This window comes from Melanotaenia boesemani, chromosome 2 (genome assembly GCF_017639745.1).
Source record: "Melanotaenia boesemani isolate fMelBoe1 chromosome 2, fMelBoe1.pri, whole genome shotgun sequence".
Taxonomy (NCBI): domain Eukaryota; kingdom Metazoa; phylum Chordata; class Actinopteri; order Atheriniformes; family Melanotaeniidae; genus Melanotaenia; species Melanotaenia boesemani.
The window spans coordinates 5,886,571-5,906,552 of NC_055683.1; the positions used below are offsets into that span (position 1 = coordinate 5,886,571).

At 39.6% G+C, this 19,982-nt stretch overlaps 2 protein-coding genes across 5 annotated transcripts; one reads left to right on the plus strand and one right to left on the minus strand.

Annotated features, from left to right (window-relative positions):
* The first annotated feature begins 75 nt into the window (after nucleotides 1–75).
* On the plus strand, nucleotides 76–8,139 carry LOC121654276 (carbohydrate sulfotransferase 12-like). 3 transcript variants are annotated; one of them, XM_042008353.1, is made up of 6 exons: nucleotides 76–855; nucleotides 2,761–2,996; nucleotides 3,223–3,461; nucleotides 4,388–4,540; nucleotides 4,619–4,798; nucleotides 5,584–8,139. In XM_042008353.1, exons 2-6 carry the CDS (start codon nucleotides 2,951–2,953, stop codon nucleotides 6,130–6,132), a joined length of 1,167 nt encoding a protein of 388 aa, XP_041864287.1. In that variant the 5' UTR covers nucleotides 76–855; nucleotides 2,761–2,950; the 3' UTR covers nucleotides 6,133–8,139. The 3 variants fall into 3 exon arrangements, with proteins under 3 accessions (XP_041864287.1, XP_041864267.1, XP_041864278.1); XM_042008333.1 differs by having other exon boundaries at nucleotides 2,761–3,461; XM_042008344.1 differs by lacking the exon at nucleotides 76–855 and adding an exon at nucleotides 874–1,261 and having other exon boundaries at nucleotides 2,761–3,461.
* A 2,644-nt stretch (nucleotides 8,140–10,783) lies between these two features.
* c1qtnf6a (C1q and TNF related 6a) lies at nucleotides 10,784–19,688 on the minus strand. 2 transcript variants are annotated; one of them, XM_042008827.1, is made up of 3 exons: nucleotides 19,577–19,688; nucleotides 16,281–16,484; nucleotides 10,784–13,690 (listed from the first exon to the last, which is right to left on the minus strand). In XM_042008827.1, the coding sequence occupies exons 2-3, from the start codon at nucleotides 16,474–16,476 to the stop codon at nucleotides 13,137–13,139; spliced, it is 750 nt and encodes a 249-aa protein (XP_041864761.1). In that variant the 5' UTR covers nucleotides 16,477–16,484; nucleotides 19,577–19,688; the 3' UTR covers nucleotides 10,784–13,136. The 2 variants fall into 2 exon arrangements, with proteins under 2 accessions (XP_041864761.1, XP_041864754.1); XM_042008820.1 differs by lacking the exon at nucleotides 19,577–19,688 and adding an exon at nucleotides 19,199–19,508.
* Nucleotides 19,689–19,982: the final 294 nt, after the last annotated feature.

A 19,982-nucleotide genomic window follows, 5' to 3' on the forward strand; every position in this document is an offset into this window, starting at 1 on the left:
GAAAAACAAGGCGCGTTATAAGGGATTTAGAGTAACCTCTTTTAAAAGGATGCCAGATAATCTCATCTGCATGGAAAAACATGCACACACCAACATGCAAATGTTTCCAGGATGGCTCATATCAGCCACATGAACTAAACGCATTTATTACCACCCCTGCATTTGTCATCTTTTTGTGTGTTACTAAACTGATTAGTAGAAGTGTGTGTGTGTGTGTGTGTGTGTGTGTGTGTGTGTGTGTGTGTGTGTGTGTTTTAAAAGCAGAATGACTGCCAGGGTACAAAGTTATATTATTCAAATTTATGGGAACTAAGCAATGAGTGTAAAACCAGGAGTGGGGGAGAAATGTGTGTTGCATATTAAAAACAGATGATGCTGTGTTTGTGTGCTATGTGAACACGCTGTGTTTAATGTCACAAGATGAAGAGAGTTAAAAAATAAAAGCGATTCTTAAGCATGTCTGCCTTAGGCAAGCAAAAATATCACCTTTCACCACATTTTCTTTCATTATAATTCCTTTAGTCACATTCTTGAGGGATGTTGGCATTTGGTTTTGCAGGTAAGCAAAAAAAAAAAAAAACATTTTCAGAAAAGGTTATTTTCAGCTCACCGCGCTTGTGGGAGAGGGAGAAACTGTCTACATAAATCATTCCCAAGCTGAGACATGTTGTGCTGTAGCTGACCCAGAAAAGTGAACCCTCCCTCCACATGAGCTCACTCTGCAGGAAGCTGTTGTGGAGTCTCGCGATACTTTGTGCCATCGCAATCCATCTACAAGAAAAAGGAAAAAGCGGCTCGCATCTTACAGACGGGCTCAGCTGACGCGGCGCTGGGAGCTGGAAGGGAAAAGATGAGGTGAGAGAAAGTGTGTGTGTGTGTGTGTGTGTGTGCGTTTTAAAACATTTTTTTCACGTCTTTATCAATAGCAAAAGGAAATCTAGACATGCACCTAATGTTTAATCTTTGAGCGGCTTGCCTTGGAGGGCAGAAGACTTGTTTGTCCCCCAGATAACGAACACTGATTGGGCACGCTGACAGCGTGATAAACCCACGGGGTTGAAGGGAAAACTCTGTGTTTTCTTTCACCTTTCATAAATTATCCTTTAAAAAAATCGCGGCACGCGACGTTCGAATGAAGTGAGGGCAGCCGCTTCCCGCTGCTCCCCCTCTCTTCTTTCTCCCGTCAAAGGACACATTGTGTCCGGTCTGGCATCCGCTGGCGGCTTCAGCGGACAGGACGGTGTGATTTATCCACCGTTAGGTGAGCTCGCGCCGCTTTCAGGTTCTCTGGCCGTTGTTAACGGTCGCGACCGGAGTCGACATGCTGGTAAAGACAATGACAAGGAGGCGCTGAGTGTTTATATATATATATATATATATATATATATATATATATATATATATATATATATATATATATATATATATATATATAGTTTTATTAAATTATTTTTACATTAGGTGTATGAATATGCAATAGTGTTTTAAAAATTATATCCGGTCAATGTTGAGACCACTTAAATTGTTATATACTCCTATGCAATTAACCATTAACAATACATTACGTAAGATTTTTTGTAAAGATAAAATGTAGTCATTTTCATGTACTGCTATGGAATGAAAGGTGCAATATTTATCTATGAACTGTTGTGGAGTTTAAGTGTAATGCATTATGAAATGCATCTAGAAAGATTTAGTAACCTTAGTCTCTCTCAAACTGTACTTAAGTGCTTGAGTAAATGGGCTTTCATTTGATCGGTGGCACATTAACTTTATGCACTTTGCCCTGATGATAAATCTGGTGTGATGTGCATAATAAGGCTGCAGTTAATTTGTTGGTGTGTGTTTGCAGAGAGAGGAAGAGGAGTGCAGTCTGCTGCCTATGAGGGTTTTCCATGTCAATGGTTCCCTCTTTGCTTCAAGAAATAATATAGGGACTGTTGCACATGAGCTACCAAATTTAGGAGTGTGTCAAAGTGGAAAAGTGGACGCCCGTGACTTTGAACTAAATTGGAGGGAGAAGATAGACTGTGCCCCAAGACATGGTAAATGTGATAAGTCACAGGGACAACACTGTATTTACTTTAGATCTTTTCAGGCTAGTTGTGAAGATTACATGAGCACACTGAGGTTCAGTGTTTTTCTTATACGCAGAACACACCATGTTTAGCAGTGTAAATGATTTTAAAATGACCCTCTTTCAAAGGTGTGTAACAGAGAGTTTTTTTCACGATCTCAGGAGAGGCTGGTATTACGGCACTGGACCGTAATTCTTAGTTAGGCTGGTGCGGCTCGAACATATTGCTTTTTAGTGTGCCAAGCTCCAAAATGTGAAGTTATTTCACAACCACTCGTGATTTTACTGCTGGGAGTGGGAGTCAGGTCAACTCCCAAGTGGTGAAGCAGAAATTCAGCACATGCCTTGTCATAAATTGAGCAAAAGGTTCCCTTGCCTTGTGTGTTCAGTCTTTTTTTTTTTTTTTTTTTTAAGAAAGCAGGAAGACCATAGATGGTTTGTTTGGCCTTGGTCTCATATCTGTTCATACTTTAACCAGAAATAAAAAAAGGAAGAAAAAAACAGGTAAATTAATGAAAAAATGGCCTGAATGAATTTTTTTTTATCACTGCATCTAGTTGTTGTCTTGTTGAAAAAACACAAAATGATTCATTGCTGTTATTCCATATACAGAAATGTATTTTCTGTATCAGAATCTGGATGATGGAAGATACAGTTGCTGTGTGTGTTTGTGTGTTCTGCAGGTATGGAGTGGGGTTGAGTATCAGTCTCTGACTGGCCTCTTCTTTTCATGCACAGCTCATTCCAGCTGTGCAGCAGCATCAGGATAAGCCCCATCTTTAACAAAGACTTGACTAAAGCGGCTGTGTGTCCACCATCATGGTGAGATGATGCCCCTGGACCTTGACTCTGTTGCCATGGTAACCTTGTAGCATGAGATTCCAGTCTGTTGCCCTGGTAGTCACACAAAAAGACCCAGGTAACTGTTTCAATTTACTGCCATGGCAATGCTGCGGAGGCATCCTGTAAAATCATAAAGTCTGTTGCTATGGTGATTCTGTAGCAAGCAACAGTCACCATGGGAACGTCCAGGATGTTCCGCATTTTCATAGTCCTAGGGTCGCTTTTCATGATTCTTCTGATCATCATTTACTGGGATGATGTCGGTGCCTCCCACCTGTATTTGCACACTCCTGTATCGCCAGGACCCAAAATCCCACATCACCCTCCCCAGCCGAGGCCTCACACGACTCGGACGCCGTCCTTCCTGTCTGATATCGATGCCTTCGTCAACCAATTCCTGGAGCCAGGAACTGGGGAACCCACAGATACTGCCCCAGCTGACATGAGCAACCAATCGGAGAAAGCAGAAGAACGGTATATACCGCGGAGGGAATGGAAGATTCACCTAACTCCGTTGGCAGCAGAACTTCGCGAGAGACAGGTAAACTTGATAAATTTTAACAGTAGATAGACTCCCTAGAGAGTCATTATTGCTTATTCTAACCGTTGTCCTGCAGTCACAAGTACATAGTTGATCATGTCCTTTTTGTTAACAGGATCTTAAAGGTTTGATAAGCAAAATATGCTGATAAACAGGATGTTTAGTCTGACCAGAGAAGTATAAATTATCAGTATGAAAGCACAGCTTAAGAGTTGCAAAGCTTAGTCTAAACAAATCTTCTGGAACAATGTTGTTTGGATATGTTCTGGTCATAATGCGCCACATTAGGTGAAAACCAGACAGAGCTTATCAGCATAAACATGTCACACCAACTGTCAAGTATGGTAGTGGGAGGGTGATGATATGGGCATGTTTTGTAGCCCCAGGATCATTGAGTGGAACATGAACTCCTATGTACACCAAAGTACTCTGCAGTCAAATGTGAGACCATCTGTTGATTAGCAAAAGCTTTGGTGAAATGGGATCATTAACAAAACACTGGGTCCAAACAAAGCAGCTAATCTACGAAAGAAAAAAAATCAAGGTGCTGCAAAGCCGTCCCTCAACCTGATTGAAATTCTGTGGTAGAACCATTAGAAAGCTAAAAAGAAAAACATGCTTTTTAAATATAGGGTGTTTTTCACACATTGTTTCCATTGTGGCTCAGATTGGTTAAGAATAACAAAGTTTAAGGTTGCATCAACATCATTTTAATGGTGACAATTAGAAGATTTTCTTTTAATTATATTTAAAACCATCCAATTATCCATTTTTATACCCACTTAATCCAACTCTGGGTGTGGAATAGTTTGTGCTCTCTTTTTCAAGACTGATTGGATATAAAGGATTAAAATCTGTAACTAATGTCTGATGAAGTCCAGTTTCTAATAATTAATATCTACTGTTGTATCTAACGGAATAACCAGGAGCAGAGACGGAGGCTGCTTCAGGAGATGTGTGCCAACGACAGCATAGTGTTTCCTGGCAAAAACCGTTCATTTGATGACATTCCCAACAAGGAGCTGGATCATCTTATTGTGGATGACAGGCATGGTATTATCTACTGCTATGTCCCAAAGGTATGAAACACATGCATTGTTTTATATCCGCACACCTGTTTCCATGCAATAACTCAGGACTCTTTCTTTAAACTTCAGGTAGCGTGCAGTAACTGGAAACGCATCATGATAGTTCTCAGCGAGAGCATGCTGTTGGAAGGCGTTCCTCAGAGAGACCCTCTGGCTATCCCCAGAGACCTGGTCCACAACAGTAGCATGCACTTCACCTTCAACAAGTTCTGGAAACGTTATGGCAAGTTTGCAAAGCACCTAATGAAGGTGTGTTCAGAAATGAATGAATGCAGCTATTTTACTCATAGATCTTTTCTGAAGAACCCACAGAAAACACATTAATGTTTAAAACATCACTCCTGTAGTCACATCATCCTCCAATCCAATACCAGCATGATTAGTTCAGAGAAACAGATGTACATATGTAGCCGCTGTTCCTGAGCTTCTTATGACCAACAGTGTCTTATGTTTTCTTTTATTTTAGAACCAAAGATTCTATTTATGATATTATTACCGTTACATTTGTTTTTACCTATGAAATGTATTCAAACAGGAAACATTTCTGATAAATTTTGTCCTACTTGAAATTAATTCAAAGGTCCGTTCTTATGTAACTCGACAATCAGCAGATCTTTATCTTCCTCAGCTACTTACCAGGCGCTGTCAGTTTTTAAAAAGACAAAGAGGTCTAAATTATGGAATAATATTTCTTATCAAGCAAACAAGTGCCCTAATCTAGAAAGATTTTAGAGATGTTTAAAAAGACATTTGATTGCTGATTTACAATCTTTTACAAATATAATAATGCTTTATTTTTACAATTCGGCTGTTTAGTTTTATATTGCCTGGTAAATTTTCTTAAAGACTTCATTTTTTTTCTTATAGTTGTTATGCTGTGGGTGAAGGGTTGATATAAGCCAGTTTGGGCCTTTTTGCCTCTTCCTGTACTGTATAGTCTGTTTTATATCTTTTCTGTCAACTGTATAAATGTGCTGAATAAAAAGAACACAGCAGAAGGAAATGTGGATAAAAACCTGAATTCATCTTTGCAGGTGAAGCTGAAGAAGTACACCAAGTTCCTTTTTGTCCGGGACCCATTCGTGCGTCTCATCTCTGCCTACAGGAATAAATTTGAGATGCATAATGAGGACTTTTACCGCCGCTTTGCGCAGGTCATGCTGCGTCGCTATGCCAACCAGCCGACACCTCCATCCTCAGTGGACAAGGCGTTTGCTCTGGGCATCCATCCCTCTTTCTCTCACTTCATCCAGTACCTCCTGGACCCTCTGACCGAGAAGGAAATGCCCTTTAATGAACACTGGCGGCAAGTGTATCGACTTTGCCACCCCTGCCAAATTCAGTATGACTTTGTTGGCCACCTGGAGACGGCGGAAGAGGATGCCGAGCATCTCCTGCGCCTGCTGCGGGTAGACAATGTGGTGGAATTCCCCACCTCACATAGGAACCTTACCGCCAGCAGTTGGGAGTCGGATTGGTTCAGCACAGTTCCCGTCGAGGCGCGTAGAGAACTCTACAAACTCTACGAGCCTGACTTCAAGCTTTTTGGTTACAACAGACCAGACTCACTCCTCAATGAGTGATTTTCACAGCCAACAGCCACACTGACAAAAAGGTTGTTATGTAACGAAGTGATGCCACACCCCATCAACAGTTAGACATGTCTTTGTTCTGGGCTTTGCACATCTATTCTCTTTGCCTGTGCTACACTGAATGCGCATACAATAAAGGCCACGCAGTCCTATAAGGAGGCACCCAGATGATGCAAAGCCATGATCCAAAGTGAAAAGTGACACATGCATCAGACCCGGCAAGGAAAGACCCCTTCTGTGCAAAGAGGTGACCCTAACAAGCTGTACATTCAGTGTAGACCTGGACTCCACACCTCCCTGCTATGATGTCATGCCACGCCTACCATTTGTGCCCAGTTTTGTTGTGACTAAACTCTATGGTGACATATTTTGTTAGTAGCACAGTGTTTAAAATGAAACTATGCCACAGAGCCAAGCTTCATGTTTGTTCTTGCACAGAAAAAAGAAAGATGTCTTTGGAAATGTGGGCAGTTGGATAAAACTTAGTTTTAAAAGTAGTTGCACTAGCAGTAGTTGTCAGCTAATTTATTCCACGTTGTTAAAGTGCAATGTTTCTTAAGCATGAAAAGGGATTTTTTTGTGTTGAAAACTTGTTCTAATAACAGCTGCCAGCACCAGAGAATGGACCTTTTGATACCTCATACCCAGGCATGAAGAGCATAGTCACCTTACATACAAACCCTGCTGCTTTTTTTTTTTATATATATGTCACATTCAGTTCAGCATGCAGTTTTTTCCGATAGCGTCATAGCTGGTCTATTCGACCGGTTTTAAAATGTAGCCTCAGCATATAGAAGCACAGCAGCTCCATCACGCAGCACACATAACAGATGAACTGGTTTTGTCTCAGCTTGTCTTAGAGACATCAAACTGGAGTTTCAGCATTCATATGGTTTCCCAATGCACAGGTGTGCCTCTGTGTGTTCATACAAACAGTTTCTTAAAGGGAAAAAAACATCTCTTATTTCTTGTTACTGTCAGCATTTGATAGTTGTGTCTTTGTGTTTTCACACAGAAAATACAGATACTAACACTGAACTACAACCCTGCAGACTGCAACAGAGCTGTCGTTTCCCCCTTAAATACTTTACTTCTTAACGGCAGCATTTTCATAAGGTGCATTGTTTCCGTAGCATTACTTGAAGCCAATGAAGTGTGTATTTGTGTACGTACAGTTCTGCTGCACAGCATGTTGAGTTTATCTATGAAACTGGTGCGAAATGAGACTATAATCAGTGTTAGTGCAAAGGAAGTGTTAAAGATGTTGAAGATAGAAGGTGTGGGAGTTGGGTTCATCAAGAGTTGATGGGTCAGGTTCATTTATATGAGAAGAGTGGGAAGAGAAGATAGTGCCTTTGGTTGCAAAAAGTTTACACAAAATAAAATAAAATAAAACAAGTATTTTTGTAGGACTTAATTTTTACTCAAAACACAACACAGTGAGAGCTATACAAAGCCACCGCAAGGTTTATTTGATCTAGTGGGACTAGTTTGTCTCATGTGACCTTAATTTGGGACCAATAGGAAACAACAAAGCCCTTCAGCAGAGTTGTACCTGTCTACGTGGAGATTTGATATAAACTTGAATGATGATTTCATTTCTCCTTCAGTGTGCTTGTGTTCAGGCTGTGTGCACCATGCCACATTATTCATGAAGATGTACACACTTTGTGCTGGTGTTGTCTCACTGCCTTTCGTTTTGTTTGTTTTAGATAATTGTGGAGCATTGTGTCCTTGTAAAAAGGTAGAGCCATGTGTGTTTTTTTTTTTTCTCCAAGTCTTCTCATGTGGCCATGAGCTGTAGTGGATCAGCACTCCTGCGTCACTGGTGTTTGTATTGCAGCAAGTTGTATTTTCATCCTTATTTTTGTATCCACGTCCTTTGTCCTTTGTTTTCTATGTGAGTGTCCACATTCTCTATGTCAGAGACGATGTGTTTATAGCTGTTTTTTTCTTTTCTGTCATTGCAAACAAATGGAAGTAAATAATGACATGGAATTGTTTTCAAGTCAAACCGTTTATTTATGGGCTAAAATAAAAACCATGAGTAAATGCTGCTTTTGCAAAATGGGAAATCAGTCTCAGAGGCTTAATGGGTCTTAATTAAAGCTGATGTCCACTGACCTGTTACCACGGCAACAGTTCTGCATGAAAGAACAATATATGTCCCCACATTTTGACCTCAACCTAGCTGCACACCATGAACACACATGCAATAAAAAACATATATATATATTTTTTGAAGCAGATATCCTCACAGTTTTATCAATATTGCCATTCATACAAGAGGAATAAAGGTTGTAGGCCACTTTGTCTAAAATATTTAAAGAGAGTTTAGTATGATCTACATGCAATTTTTTATATGTGCATTTATAAGATGATTGCAAGTTTAATCATACTGCTGTTTTAAACAACATCTCAACATGAAGCAGAATACTCTGTTTTGAGGACTAACATGAAACCTCTTTAACCACACCTTAAAAAAATATGATGACACGATTTCTGGCTGGAAAACAAGGCAAACTCTAATATTTAAACTGTGTTTTGGATTTCCAGCTAAACTGTAAGTCTGAATATGGCCCAGTAAGTGACCAGGTGAACTGCTGGCATCACATCTCTGACCTTTGGATTTGCTGCCTTGTAAGGGTTGACATGAGAACGGATGAAATCATGAAAGTTAGTTTCAAGCTAAAAGCAGAAGTAAAATAGTTTTTTAAAGGACAGAATGATTATAATAAAGTGTAATAGGTTTAATAAGCCAGTTACATCATTACAATAAATAACATAAGGACAGTATTTTTATGTGAAAACTGAATAACTGAATCGGCTGCTGTTGAAGCAGGATGGTATATAATGCCATCTGGTGGTCATAACCTGGAACTACACCAACCTGACACTGACCACGAATTGCCAGTACACACGGGTTGGACCCCGTTTTGCTGCCTTAATCCTCAGTGGCACAGATTCTGCCACTGAGGATTGAGGATGCCACAGAGATTTTGCTCCATATTGTCATGACAGCATCACACAGTTGCTGCAGATTTGTCAGCCTAGCATCCATGATGAGAATCTCCCATTCCACCACATCCCAAAGCTGCTCTATTGGATTGAGCTCTGGTGAGTGGAGGCCGTTGGAGTCCAGTAAACTCATTGTCATGTTCAAGAAACCAGTTGGATGAATTAAGCTTTGTGACATTTTATCCTGCTGGAAGTAGCATCAGAAGATGCTACACTGTGGTCATAAAGGGATGGTCAGCAACAATACCCGGGTAGGCTGTGGTAGTTAAACCAGGCTCACCTGTTATAAAGGAGCCCAAAATGAGCCAAGAAAATGTCTCCCACACCATTATACCATCATGGACAAGCCAAGCAATGTTTTCCAATCTTTTATTTCCAATTTTGTGAGTTTGTATAAATTGTAGCCTCAGTTTCCTTCTCTAAGCTGACAGGAGTGGCACCCGGAGTGGTCGTCTGCTTAAGGGCTGGACATGTTGATTCATAAACATTATTCTGCAGAGTGGTCTTTGACTTTCTGTTGTCTCTCATCTTCAACCAGTCTGCCCATTCTCCTCTGACATCAACAAGGCGTTTTAATTCATACAAATGAATAGGCCATTCTCTGCTGATGGGTAATTGTACATAAGTCTCTACTCTAAGACAGAACAAGACAAAACAAAACAATTAGAATTTGTAAGTAAATTTAAAAATATATTTAAACTCATACCAGTCATAGTTCTCAGTCACGTCTTAAAACCCATAATCAAATGAGACCATGCACGCCCACACTCATTCCTAGGGTAAATTTAAAATGAACAATTAACCTAGCATGCATTCCTTTGGACTGCGGTAGGAAGCTGGAGAGAACCCAGGCATGCATGAGAACACAAAAGGTCAGTAACGAAGGAACACAGCTGAGACTGGAACCAGGAAGTTGGAAGCTTAGATCCTTTTGTGGTTGTTGCAAGATTTCACACATAACTCATGAGCCTGGGATAGAGATTGAAGTCTGTTTTGCATTCATGTATAAAATTTGTGGGATTTTTAATAAAGACATGATGTGAAGTAAAAGTTTTAAAAAAGAAAAGTCTTTATTTCTGACTAGAAAGAGTAAAACAGTTGCCAGAGAGCATGCAGCAGTATGAAGAGTGTCCTCTAAAGAGAACAAGGACAAGGTGTTTTATATATGACACAATATCAACACACAGGACTCTAGAGGTCTAGCTTGAACTCTCATCTTGCCCTCTGCTCCTGAAGGCCCCAACATCAGGACGTCTCCACGGCAGAACCCAGATAAGAGGAGCCAGCAAGACACTTCTTAAGCAGATATAATTAAAATCTGATATCAAGGTCATTAGGTAAATAACAAAAATAAAAAAAATCCTGCACGCATAGTGTCAGGGCTATTGACTCATAGAAACTCAGCAAATTTATAGAGAAGCCTTGTCTGTGCTGGGAGCTGCTCTGAAGCCATCAAAGCTGATTTTGTAAATATAAATGTTGCATAATTTGTCAGATATAAGGGACAACATGGCATGCTGTTGGCTCGACAAGAACGTGATCAGACAGGATTTCTTCAGCCAGAGGCTTCTTCAGCTCTGCATGAATACGGAGTTTCACGTGACATTTTTTCTTTCTTTTCCAGTCATCATTTAAATGGCAGCAGTCTAGTTTACCTTAAATATGATTCCATTTACCAATCTATAAATTTAGTTTCATTTACTGGTTTCTGTCTTTACTGGGAATTTACACTTTTTCCGCTGCTTGTAAACTTCACACCACATCAGGCATTTTTCTTGTGTCACTTATACTAATTTTAAGCTTTTTGTGTGTTGTTCTACACTATTAAAATAACTTCTGTTGAGCTTCAAATGCAGCAAAAAGAAAGAGCAAAGTTTGAACAACTGCAATTACTCACAATACACTCACTGCTTATATTCTACATCTCATGTCTTTTAGCGTGAGAATACTGACATTCAACTTTTATCTTTTATCACAAAGAATTATATCCTGTGTTTTTGCTTGTAATTTATCTTTATACATCTGGATATGTTTTCTGTGGTTGACAGGGCTCAGTAGCAGCTTTGATACTTTAGAAATACACACATATGTTTTTATTCTTCTGAGGATTACAAGATCAGTGCCACTCGTTTGTTAAATAGCAAGCATTAGCAGGAATTTTATTCTGATTGATTAGGATAGTGCTGCACAAATATTGGAAACAGAAACATTGACATTGGCGTGTTACAAAGAAAAAAAAAAGATAAATCTGCCAACCAGGATGACAAGCAGACAGTAACAGTCCAGCAAGCTGCTGAAGGCTTGTACTCAAACAACTACAATTTGTCCTGAGTAATGATTAATTTCACCAGTTTCATCCTGTTTCTAGTCTTTTTTTCTAACCCAGGCTTTGTCCTGCTTCATTTATACACACAGACATGAGATTAGCACCTCTAAGGAAAAAAATATCTGTTTTAAATTTTTAAGAAGTTTTTTGTTAAAAAAAAAAAAAAATTATTTAATTAAATTTTATCTTTTAAATAACTTTTTTTAAAAATCCCTTCTTAAAAAGTATTTTCAATAAAAAGTCTGGGGAGTTGAGTGTATTCTCACAGTCATATTGTTGATATTATGCTACAGATGTATATGTATATATATATATGTATATAAAATATATGGATATTTAACCTCAATTTAAACAAGACTTAGAAAGATAAACATATAATTAAACAATTAAAACAAAACAAAAACAAAAAACGTTTTAACTGAGGGAAAAATTAGGACAGCCCGACATTTATTCCCAATTGAATTGGCTCAACTCACACACACATGTGTACCACAGAATTAAACCTCAGATATTTACTTTCATGTGCTCCAGACTGCTGAAGTGAAAGTGAGCACCATGGTGAGAAGAAAATTCTAGCAGCTTATTAATCTTGTTTTAAAAAGATCTCAAAAGATTTTAAGTTCAGGCATTCCACTGTCTGGAAAATAGGCAGCAAGTGGAAGGCTTTCAAAATGATTGCCAACATGTCCAAGTCTGGTCCTCCATGCAAGTTCAGTCTAAGAGCAGACTGCTAGATGCTAAAATCACGGGGACCTACAGCAGGCTCTAGCTACTGTTGATGTGAAAGTACATGCCTCTACAGTCAGAAAGAGACTGCATAAGTTTACCTTGCATGGATGGTGTGCAAGGAGGAAACCTTTGCTCTCTCAGAGAAACACCAAGGCCAGACTTAGGCTTGCCAGAGAGAATGTAGACAAAGACCAGGACTTTTGGAATAATGTTCTTTGGACAGAAGAGTCCAAAATTGAATTGGACACCACAAGAGAGGATATGTTTGGCGTAAATAAAATTGAGCATTTCAGAAAAAGAACCTCATACCAACTGTGAAGCATGGAGGTGGAGGTGTCATGGTTTGGGCTTGCTTTGGTGCAATAGGACCTGGAAAGCTCGCAATCATAGACTCCACCATGAATTCTATTATGTATGCTTGAGGAACATGTGAGTCCATCAATGAGAAAATTAAAGCTGAGGCGTAACTGGAACCCAAAACAATGATCCAAAACATCCCAGTTAATCCACCAAGGACTAGTTGAAGTCTAAGAAATGGAGAATTCTGGAATGGTAGAGGCAAAGCCCAGATCTTAATCCCATTGAGATGTTGTGGGGTGACTTGAAACGGGTGGTCCAGCATCTTGTTGCAGTTATTTCTGCCAAAGGCGGTCATACTAACTATTTGGGGATTGGGTGTCCTAACGTTTTCCTCAGTTAGAATATACATGTTTGTAGAATGACATTTTAAAGAAAACCTTGTAATGTCTTTTCTTCAGTTGCAATTGTTAAATTATTACAAAAATGTACAGGCTTTCATAGGGTGTCCTAATTTTTTCCACACGACAGTATGTGTGGGTTGCACCCATGATTTCTTTTTAATAAAAATGAAATTTTTTTCTATTATTATGTATGTAAGTAATGTAGCTTTGCTCTCTTTTGTTTAGTTGTCTCCTGCACTGGATTTGATGAGGTATCCATTGAAAGTGATGTAAACATCTACATCATCACTGTAGATGGCGTTTTCTCTCTCCCTCTTGAACAGGCGGACCCACACCTCGTCGTTCAGCTCCAGCTCCAGCATCAGGCTCTGACTCTGCATGATGGAGCGGTCGCTGGGCTGTGCATACACAATCGCCCGCTCTGTGTCATTATGCATGATGTGCAGGTATGTCTCCTTGAAGTTCCAAGTGTGAATGTTGACATTGAAGAAGTAGATTCCTGGGATGTGGCATAGAAATTTCCCCTCGAACATGTTGAAGTGGTCATCCAGGTTCACAAAGACTGTGTCAAAGACCAGGGTATGGTAGGTATCATGGCTATGCAGGGATTTGCGACGGGCAACAGAGAAGGCAGAGTATTGAACATTGCAGGGTTCTCCTGGAAGACCTGCCTGGCCCTTACTGCCTTTTGAGCCCATTGGTCCCCTGGACCCTGGAGGGCCTTCCTGTCCAGCTTTACCTGGTGTCCCTCTTATCCCACGGTCTCCTTTGTCACCTGAATGAAAACATTAACATCACATCATGAAATAAAAGATAAATCAATTACAAAATTGATTGATCAATTACAATTACAAAAGACAGAGAGAAAGAAAGTTAAAGAGAAGCCCTTTGACTTATATTTGAAGAGGTGTTTCAAGCTACCAAAACATGTCATCTTTTATTTTGTCATGTCTGCTGGAAAAATTACGCACTTCTCACAAATTACATAAAAAACTTGGATTTTTTTTTGTTGCCATTTTTACTTATGAAATGAATAAAAACCTAGAATAAAGACAGCCTTTCCTCTTACAAAGTGTGAGGCATGGTGGTGGTACTATTATGTAGGTGTTATTTACAGGTACAGGGCAGCTTGCAGTCATTGGTTTTGCTTGGAATTCTGCCTGAAATAATGCTTGAAAATGATGTACTATGAGGCTGTCTTTTAACCCCTTACGATGCAGACGTACCGGTCCCGGTACATGACTACTAATCAACAACATTGCAGCCATGTGTGCAAGCCCCTCCGTCATGAATGCCCACAATATACACATCAAATGAAAGCTCAAAGTCTCGTCTTTCCAATGATATAAACCATTTTGACACACAACAACCACAGCGCTAACACTAAAGCCTTTTTTACAGAAAAGCAGAAAGTTTAAATGTTGACTTTCTCTACCTTGGAGGGCTCTCTATAGGTCTCATTCTGGACAAAATTGGTCTCATTGGACAAAAAAATATTTTTTCCTGTGTGTTCTAAAGTGTATAACTTTTTATCAGTAATACTTACAGTGATTCTGATTGCTGTGGGTGAAACTAGAGAGTGTCACCTTTACAAAGAGCCCAAGCCTGTACTTACAATCCAGAGGGTTCAATAACAGCAATAATTCTTATTTGGAGAGGTCATATTACAGGCGTTTTTGCCAAAATGACCCTGCTTGATAAGGGGTTAACAAGTTGAGGCTGAACAGAAAATGAACATTTCTGTAATTTAGGAGTCCTCAGCACATCAACATCCACCAAGAAGTAGATCAATAGTAATGGGGGAAGATTTAAAACAGGCAGTACAGCCAAAAAAAACCCACAAGTACTTTTGCAAATGAGGGAATTCTTTCATTGGCAATTATGCAAAAGTAGGCAATACTAGGTCCTGAAGCAATTCTTTATTACAGTATTACACTCATTGGTGACTTTATTAAGTACACTTAATTGCTTATTAATACAAGTAGCTATTAGCCAATCACATGGCAGAAACAGTGCATGATGCAGTCATGTAGGCATGGTCTGGACGACTTTTTGAAGTTCAAACGGAGCATCAGAATGGGGACAAAAGGGGATTTAAGTGACTTTGAATGCTGCATGTTTGTTGATGCCAGAGAAACTGGTCTGAGCTTCAGAAACTGCTGATTTACTGGAATTTCACCCACAACCATCTCTGGGGTTTACAGAGAATGGTCTGAAAAAAGAGAAATATCCAGTGAGCAGCAGCTGTGTTGACCAAAATACCTTAATGATGCCTTGATTATGTCAGAGGAGATTGGGAAGACTGGCTGGAGACGATAAAAAGCGACAGTAACTCATTCCAAGTAACTTGTTCCAAGAAAGGTAGCAGAAGCAGAAGACCACGCCGAGCACCACTCCTGTTAGCTAAGAACAGGAAACTGAGGCTACACTTCACACAGACTCAGACCAATAGAAGATTGGAAAAACATTGCCTGGTTTGATGAGTCTCCGCCTTGGCTGCCCGTTCAGATGGTAGAGTCAGAATATTGAGAAAAACAAGATTAAAGCACCAATCCGTCTCAATTGTCTTGACTGCTGCTGGTGGTGTAATGATGTGGACACTCGGCACACTTTTGGTCCCTTAGTACCAATGTGGCATGTTTTAAACACCACAGCCTATCTGTTGCTGGTTTCTTGAACATGATGACGCCAGTGGCCTCCAAAATCACCAGATCTCGATCCAGTATAGCAACTTTCAGATGTGGTGGAACGAAAGATTCATCATGGATGTGGAGCAACTGTGTGATGTGGTCGTGTCAGTATGGAGCAAAATGTTTCAAACACCTTGTTGAATCTATGCCACCAAGAATTAAGGCAGTTCTGTAAGCAAAAAGGGCTCCGACCCCATAATAGCAAACTGTACTTATTAAAGTGGCCAGAGAGTGTATCTTTTTGTGTGTACTTTTTATCTCAATATTTTCACAGATGACAACACATAAAGGGGGAGAAACTGTGTGCTGCTTTTGGCTCAGCTGTCCAATGACCTGGATGGCCTGGTGGACAAATTTAAACAAGGAGCAGAGTCTTTTTGTTTTCTTAAAATCCACACAAACACACAAAAAAGGGAGGAAAAATCTATGGGAACAGAAAAGACCCCTCCTTTAATTCTCTTCCACTTACATAAGTATTTCCAGAGCTGCTGTGTGAAGTGTATGATGCCGGTATATAAATATAACATTATTACTTTTAAACCTATTATTATTGAAAAATGGGTATATATGTTATGTTTACTACATAATCTGAGTCTGGTGACATAAACAGATAGATCTGAAACAGAAAATAGAAGGAGTACAGACTCAGTGTGGTCTGTGCTGTTGATGTATTACCTTTCAGTATGGTCATATTGATGTAAGTGCGGACCTCTGGGATGTGACTAAACTCTCCCATGGCCGGCTGATCTCCGCTGCCCTCTGCTGGCCCCATGTGATCACAGCAGTGTCTGCATGAGACAAGGGGAGCATTGGGGGGAGGCACAGCACTCACCAGGGAGGAGAAGATTGAGAGGAGAATGACACCGAACATAACTGTGCCTAAAAAGGAAGAACAGAAAGATACATTATGGTTGGTAGAACATCAGCGTTTTGAATGCTTTATACTGGAAGTCAAACATGAAGTGTGAAGCGTCTCTCCAAAAGAAATAAAAAGGAAACTTCTGTGCTTAGTAAGGAAAGAGAACAAATGGTTTGAATTTATGAGGAAAAAAGTAAAATTTTCCTGGTAGTATAAATATTGCATTATAACTCAATCAAAGCCACGTTAAAACCATAATCTGCTTTTCATCCACAAAAAGGGAAAAGTGCAAATCAATAGGCGAGTGCAGAGCAGCAAGGACTATAAATCACCAGTAAAATTACCCTGCAGAGGAGAGAACTGCGATGGCTGTCAGCCAGACTGTGATCAGCCAGTGTGTGTGTGTGTGTGTGTGTGTGTGTGCGTGCTGTAAGTGGAACAGTGTGTACAGCCATGTTTATACATTACAGCTGGATCTATACTGGCAGCTGGTACAGGTCCGTACTTATACATACTGCATGTCTTTATGAAATGTTTTCACACTGTGAGACCAGGTGTCTTTAATGGATCCGTAGCCAAAGATGGTTTTCTTATGCAAAACTGCATGACACAAAATTATTCTAATATTTTCTCCATGTTTGTATGCACGTGCTGAAGTTACACTTGAGCTGACAGTTTAGAAAAAGCAGCATTTTATTGTAAAGCAAATTAAATGTAACAACCACATAGAGAGGCAAAAGACAAGCAAGAGGCATAAAATCACAGTAAAGACATTAAAACTCTGGGAATGAATTTGTGAAGTAAATGTTGTGTGTAACTGGAAAGAAAATTGTACTCGTGTAACTCAAACTGGGGAAATGTATGTTGCTGAAGTCAGGGGTGGAGCCAAGGAATGACCTGGATGGTCATATCCAGCACCAACTTAACCTTTAATATATATATATATATATATATACATATATATATTAATCTTTTGCATCCCTTTATGGTGAAAATTTAGCCCAAAACACTGTTAAACACAATCTGACGCTTGTCTTCTGTCCCCTGGTGGATACCTTTTATACTACAATAATTTTGACATCACATGGTAATAAACAGTAAATATACAAAAATGTTATTTATTTATTTTTTTAACATTTTGTGAATAAAAAAATAAACCTTCAGATTTAAAAAAATTGAATTTTCTCCTTGTTACATACTGCAGAAGAAGCAAGAACTTTGTTCTTGTTCTCGAGGCTGCAAAAACAAGAAAAAGTTTGTATTGGTCCAGTCATTTCATACTCCACGAGAAGTTTAGTCCGCGATGGGGCGGGGATTATTGTAGGGGCTATGTCTGTGTTTTCATGTGCAATGAACAGCTTACTGGGCTATTTCATATTTAGTGAGAAACTTCGCCCATGGCAGGGCGGGGTTGCGCATGTGGCGATGTCATGTCTTTAAATTCCACATGTGTTGTTTACATTTATGTACTTTCTCACCACTTTGATCAGCTGTTCATTAAAACTATCCCTTCAAATTTGCATCAGAGGAAATGAAAACTCACAACTTTCCGATTCATTCTTTCCAGCGTTAACCACACTCACCTCAAAAGTCCAACCAATCACACAAAACTTCTCGGAGCCCCAAAGGAACAAAGCTCTACTTGGCTAATTAGTCGAGAACTGTTCCTATTTACATCCCATCCCATTTGTTCTTGTGGCCTCGAGAACAAGAAAAATGTTCTTCCTTCTCGCTAAGTATGTAACAGCCTTTAGATCAATGGTTCCCAATCTTTTTTCCTTGGGGGACCCATTCATGCATATACTAAAATGCCATGGACCCCTGCTCCACCCTGTGCTGGAACCATGCTGGTTTTAGGCTTTCAAAAGTGAGATTCTCACCATAAATAATGTATTCTGGTTGAGTCCTGTCCTTTGATAAAGCCAAAGTAAAATGAACAACATACAGCCTTACTTTCTTTTCTTAAAATAGGGACAATTTACGGACATTAACCACAATGGCTCTAATGTTCAAAACCTTGAAAATATATTCTATTTATGAACTTAAATGAAATGAAATTTAATTAAATCAGTTTGTAAAGCACCAGTTCACAACAAAGTTCTTTCAAAGCACTTTTATACAGCGCAATTAATTGTAGTCTACATTAATCTAATTTATAATACTGTGTATAAGCCAATTCACTGAACTGCCTATCTAAGAAAACCAACAAACTGCACCGAATCTACTTTTCAATTCAGTCCTGCATCCTGGGTGTGCAGTGAGCGGTGGGCAACAACATGAAAAGATAAAGCAGACATGAAAAAAAATTTGTTAAACATAAAGGAATAAACAATTTATTGAGAAACAACTCCTTCTTCGTGGCAGTTATGTCCGTGAATGTAAAGAAAAATGACCAAAATAACCAACTATATACCCTAAAGATATGCACTCTGTAGGAAAACTACTGGGACACCCCAGTGGCAACAATGTTCTGGGCTTGGACCTCCTTATAAAAACATTCTGACTCTGGCACTGTGGAGTCACATTAAGAGGCTTCATTTCCTTTAGCAAACAAAAACAACAACACAAACAATTCCAGTTATGAAGTAAGCCTTTAAGGTTTAAGCTGAAGGCTTTAGGAAATAAGTTTAGGTCAAAGCAAACATCTGTGAAAACGTGTGTGTGTGTGTGTTTGCAGCTGCATGGTATTCAATCAAAATCTCTGGCTTGGTCCTGCTGGTTTCTCTGATCTTACCTTTCAGTGGAAACTTGAAGCGTGTGTTAACTTCAGATGGTAATCCTGCATGGTTTATGTGGCTCCTTCCCTGACCAAGAACATTACATAACTGTTCTTTTTTCTTCTTCTTCTTTTTTTGTGAAAACTACTAGAACTTGGAACATGTGTAATAAATCTGCATGTAAGCAATAAGTTGGAAAGGCAGCATTAAAATTTTAACTTTAACTAAGACACAATTAGACTAAAGCTTCTTGCTGGCTGTCATGCATCAGCGCATGTCCCAGTGAGGTCCTCAGAGTAAACATGTCCCAGTCATCATCACCCCACGACCATGCAGTGCTCATGCCTGAGCAGATCTGTGAACTGAAAACAGAGTTTTATGTGAATGACTCTCACCTTGTTCCAGTTTCTGCTGCTGCTTGATTCCACTGAGGAGGCGACGGATTCCAGTGTCAGCAGCCCTCTCTCTCTCTCTCTCTCTCTCTCTCTCTCTCTCTCTCTCTCTCTCTCTATGAGTGACTTGAGTTCCTTATTGAACGGAAATCCAGCTCTCTGTGGATCCCTCCTTCATGTGAGCTCTGTCCTGTCTTTGATGACAGCTGTGCTCTGTCAAGGATGACTTTCTGACCCCAGTATGTGCACCTGTGATGCAGGAGAATGCAGGGAGAAAGTGGTTAGGGGATTGATTTAACTTCAAAATGCTAAATGAATTTGAGAGTGTAACTAACAGCATAACTGCTGGGTTAAACTTCTGGTCATTGCCTCCTGGGTCTGAGCTTCCGCTGTGCAGAATTCCTGCAGC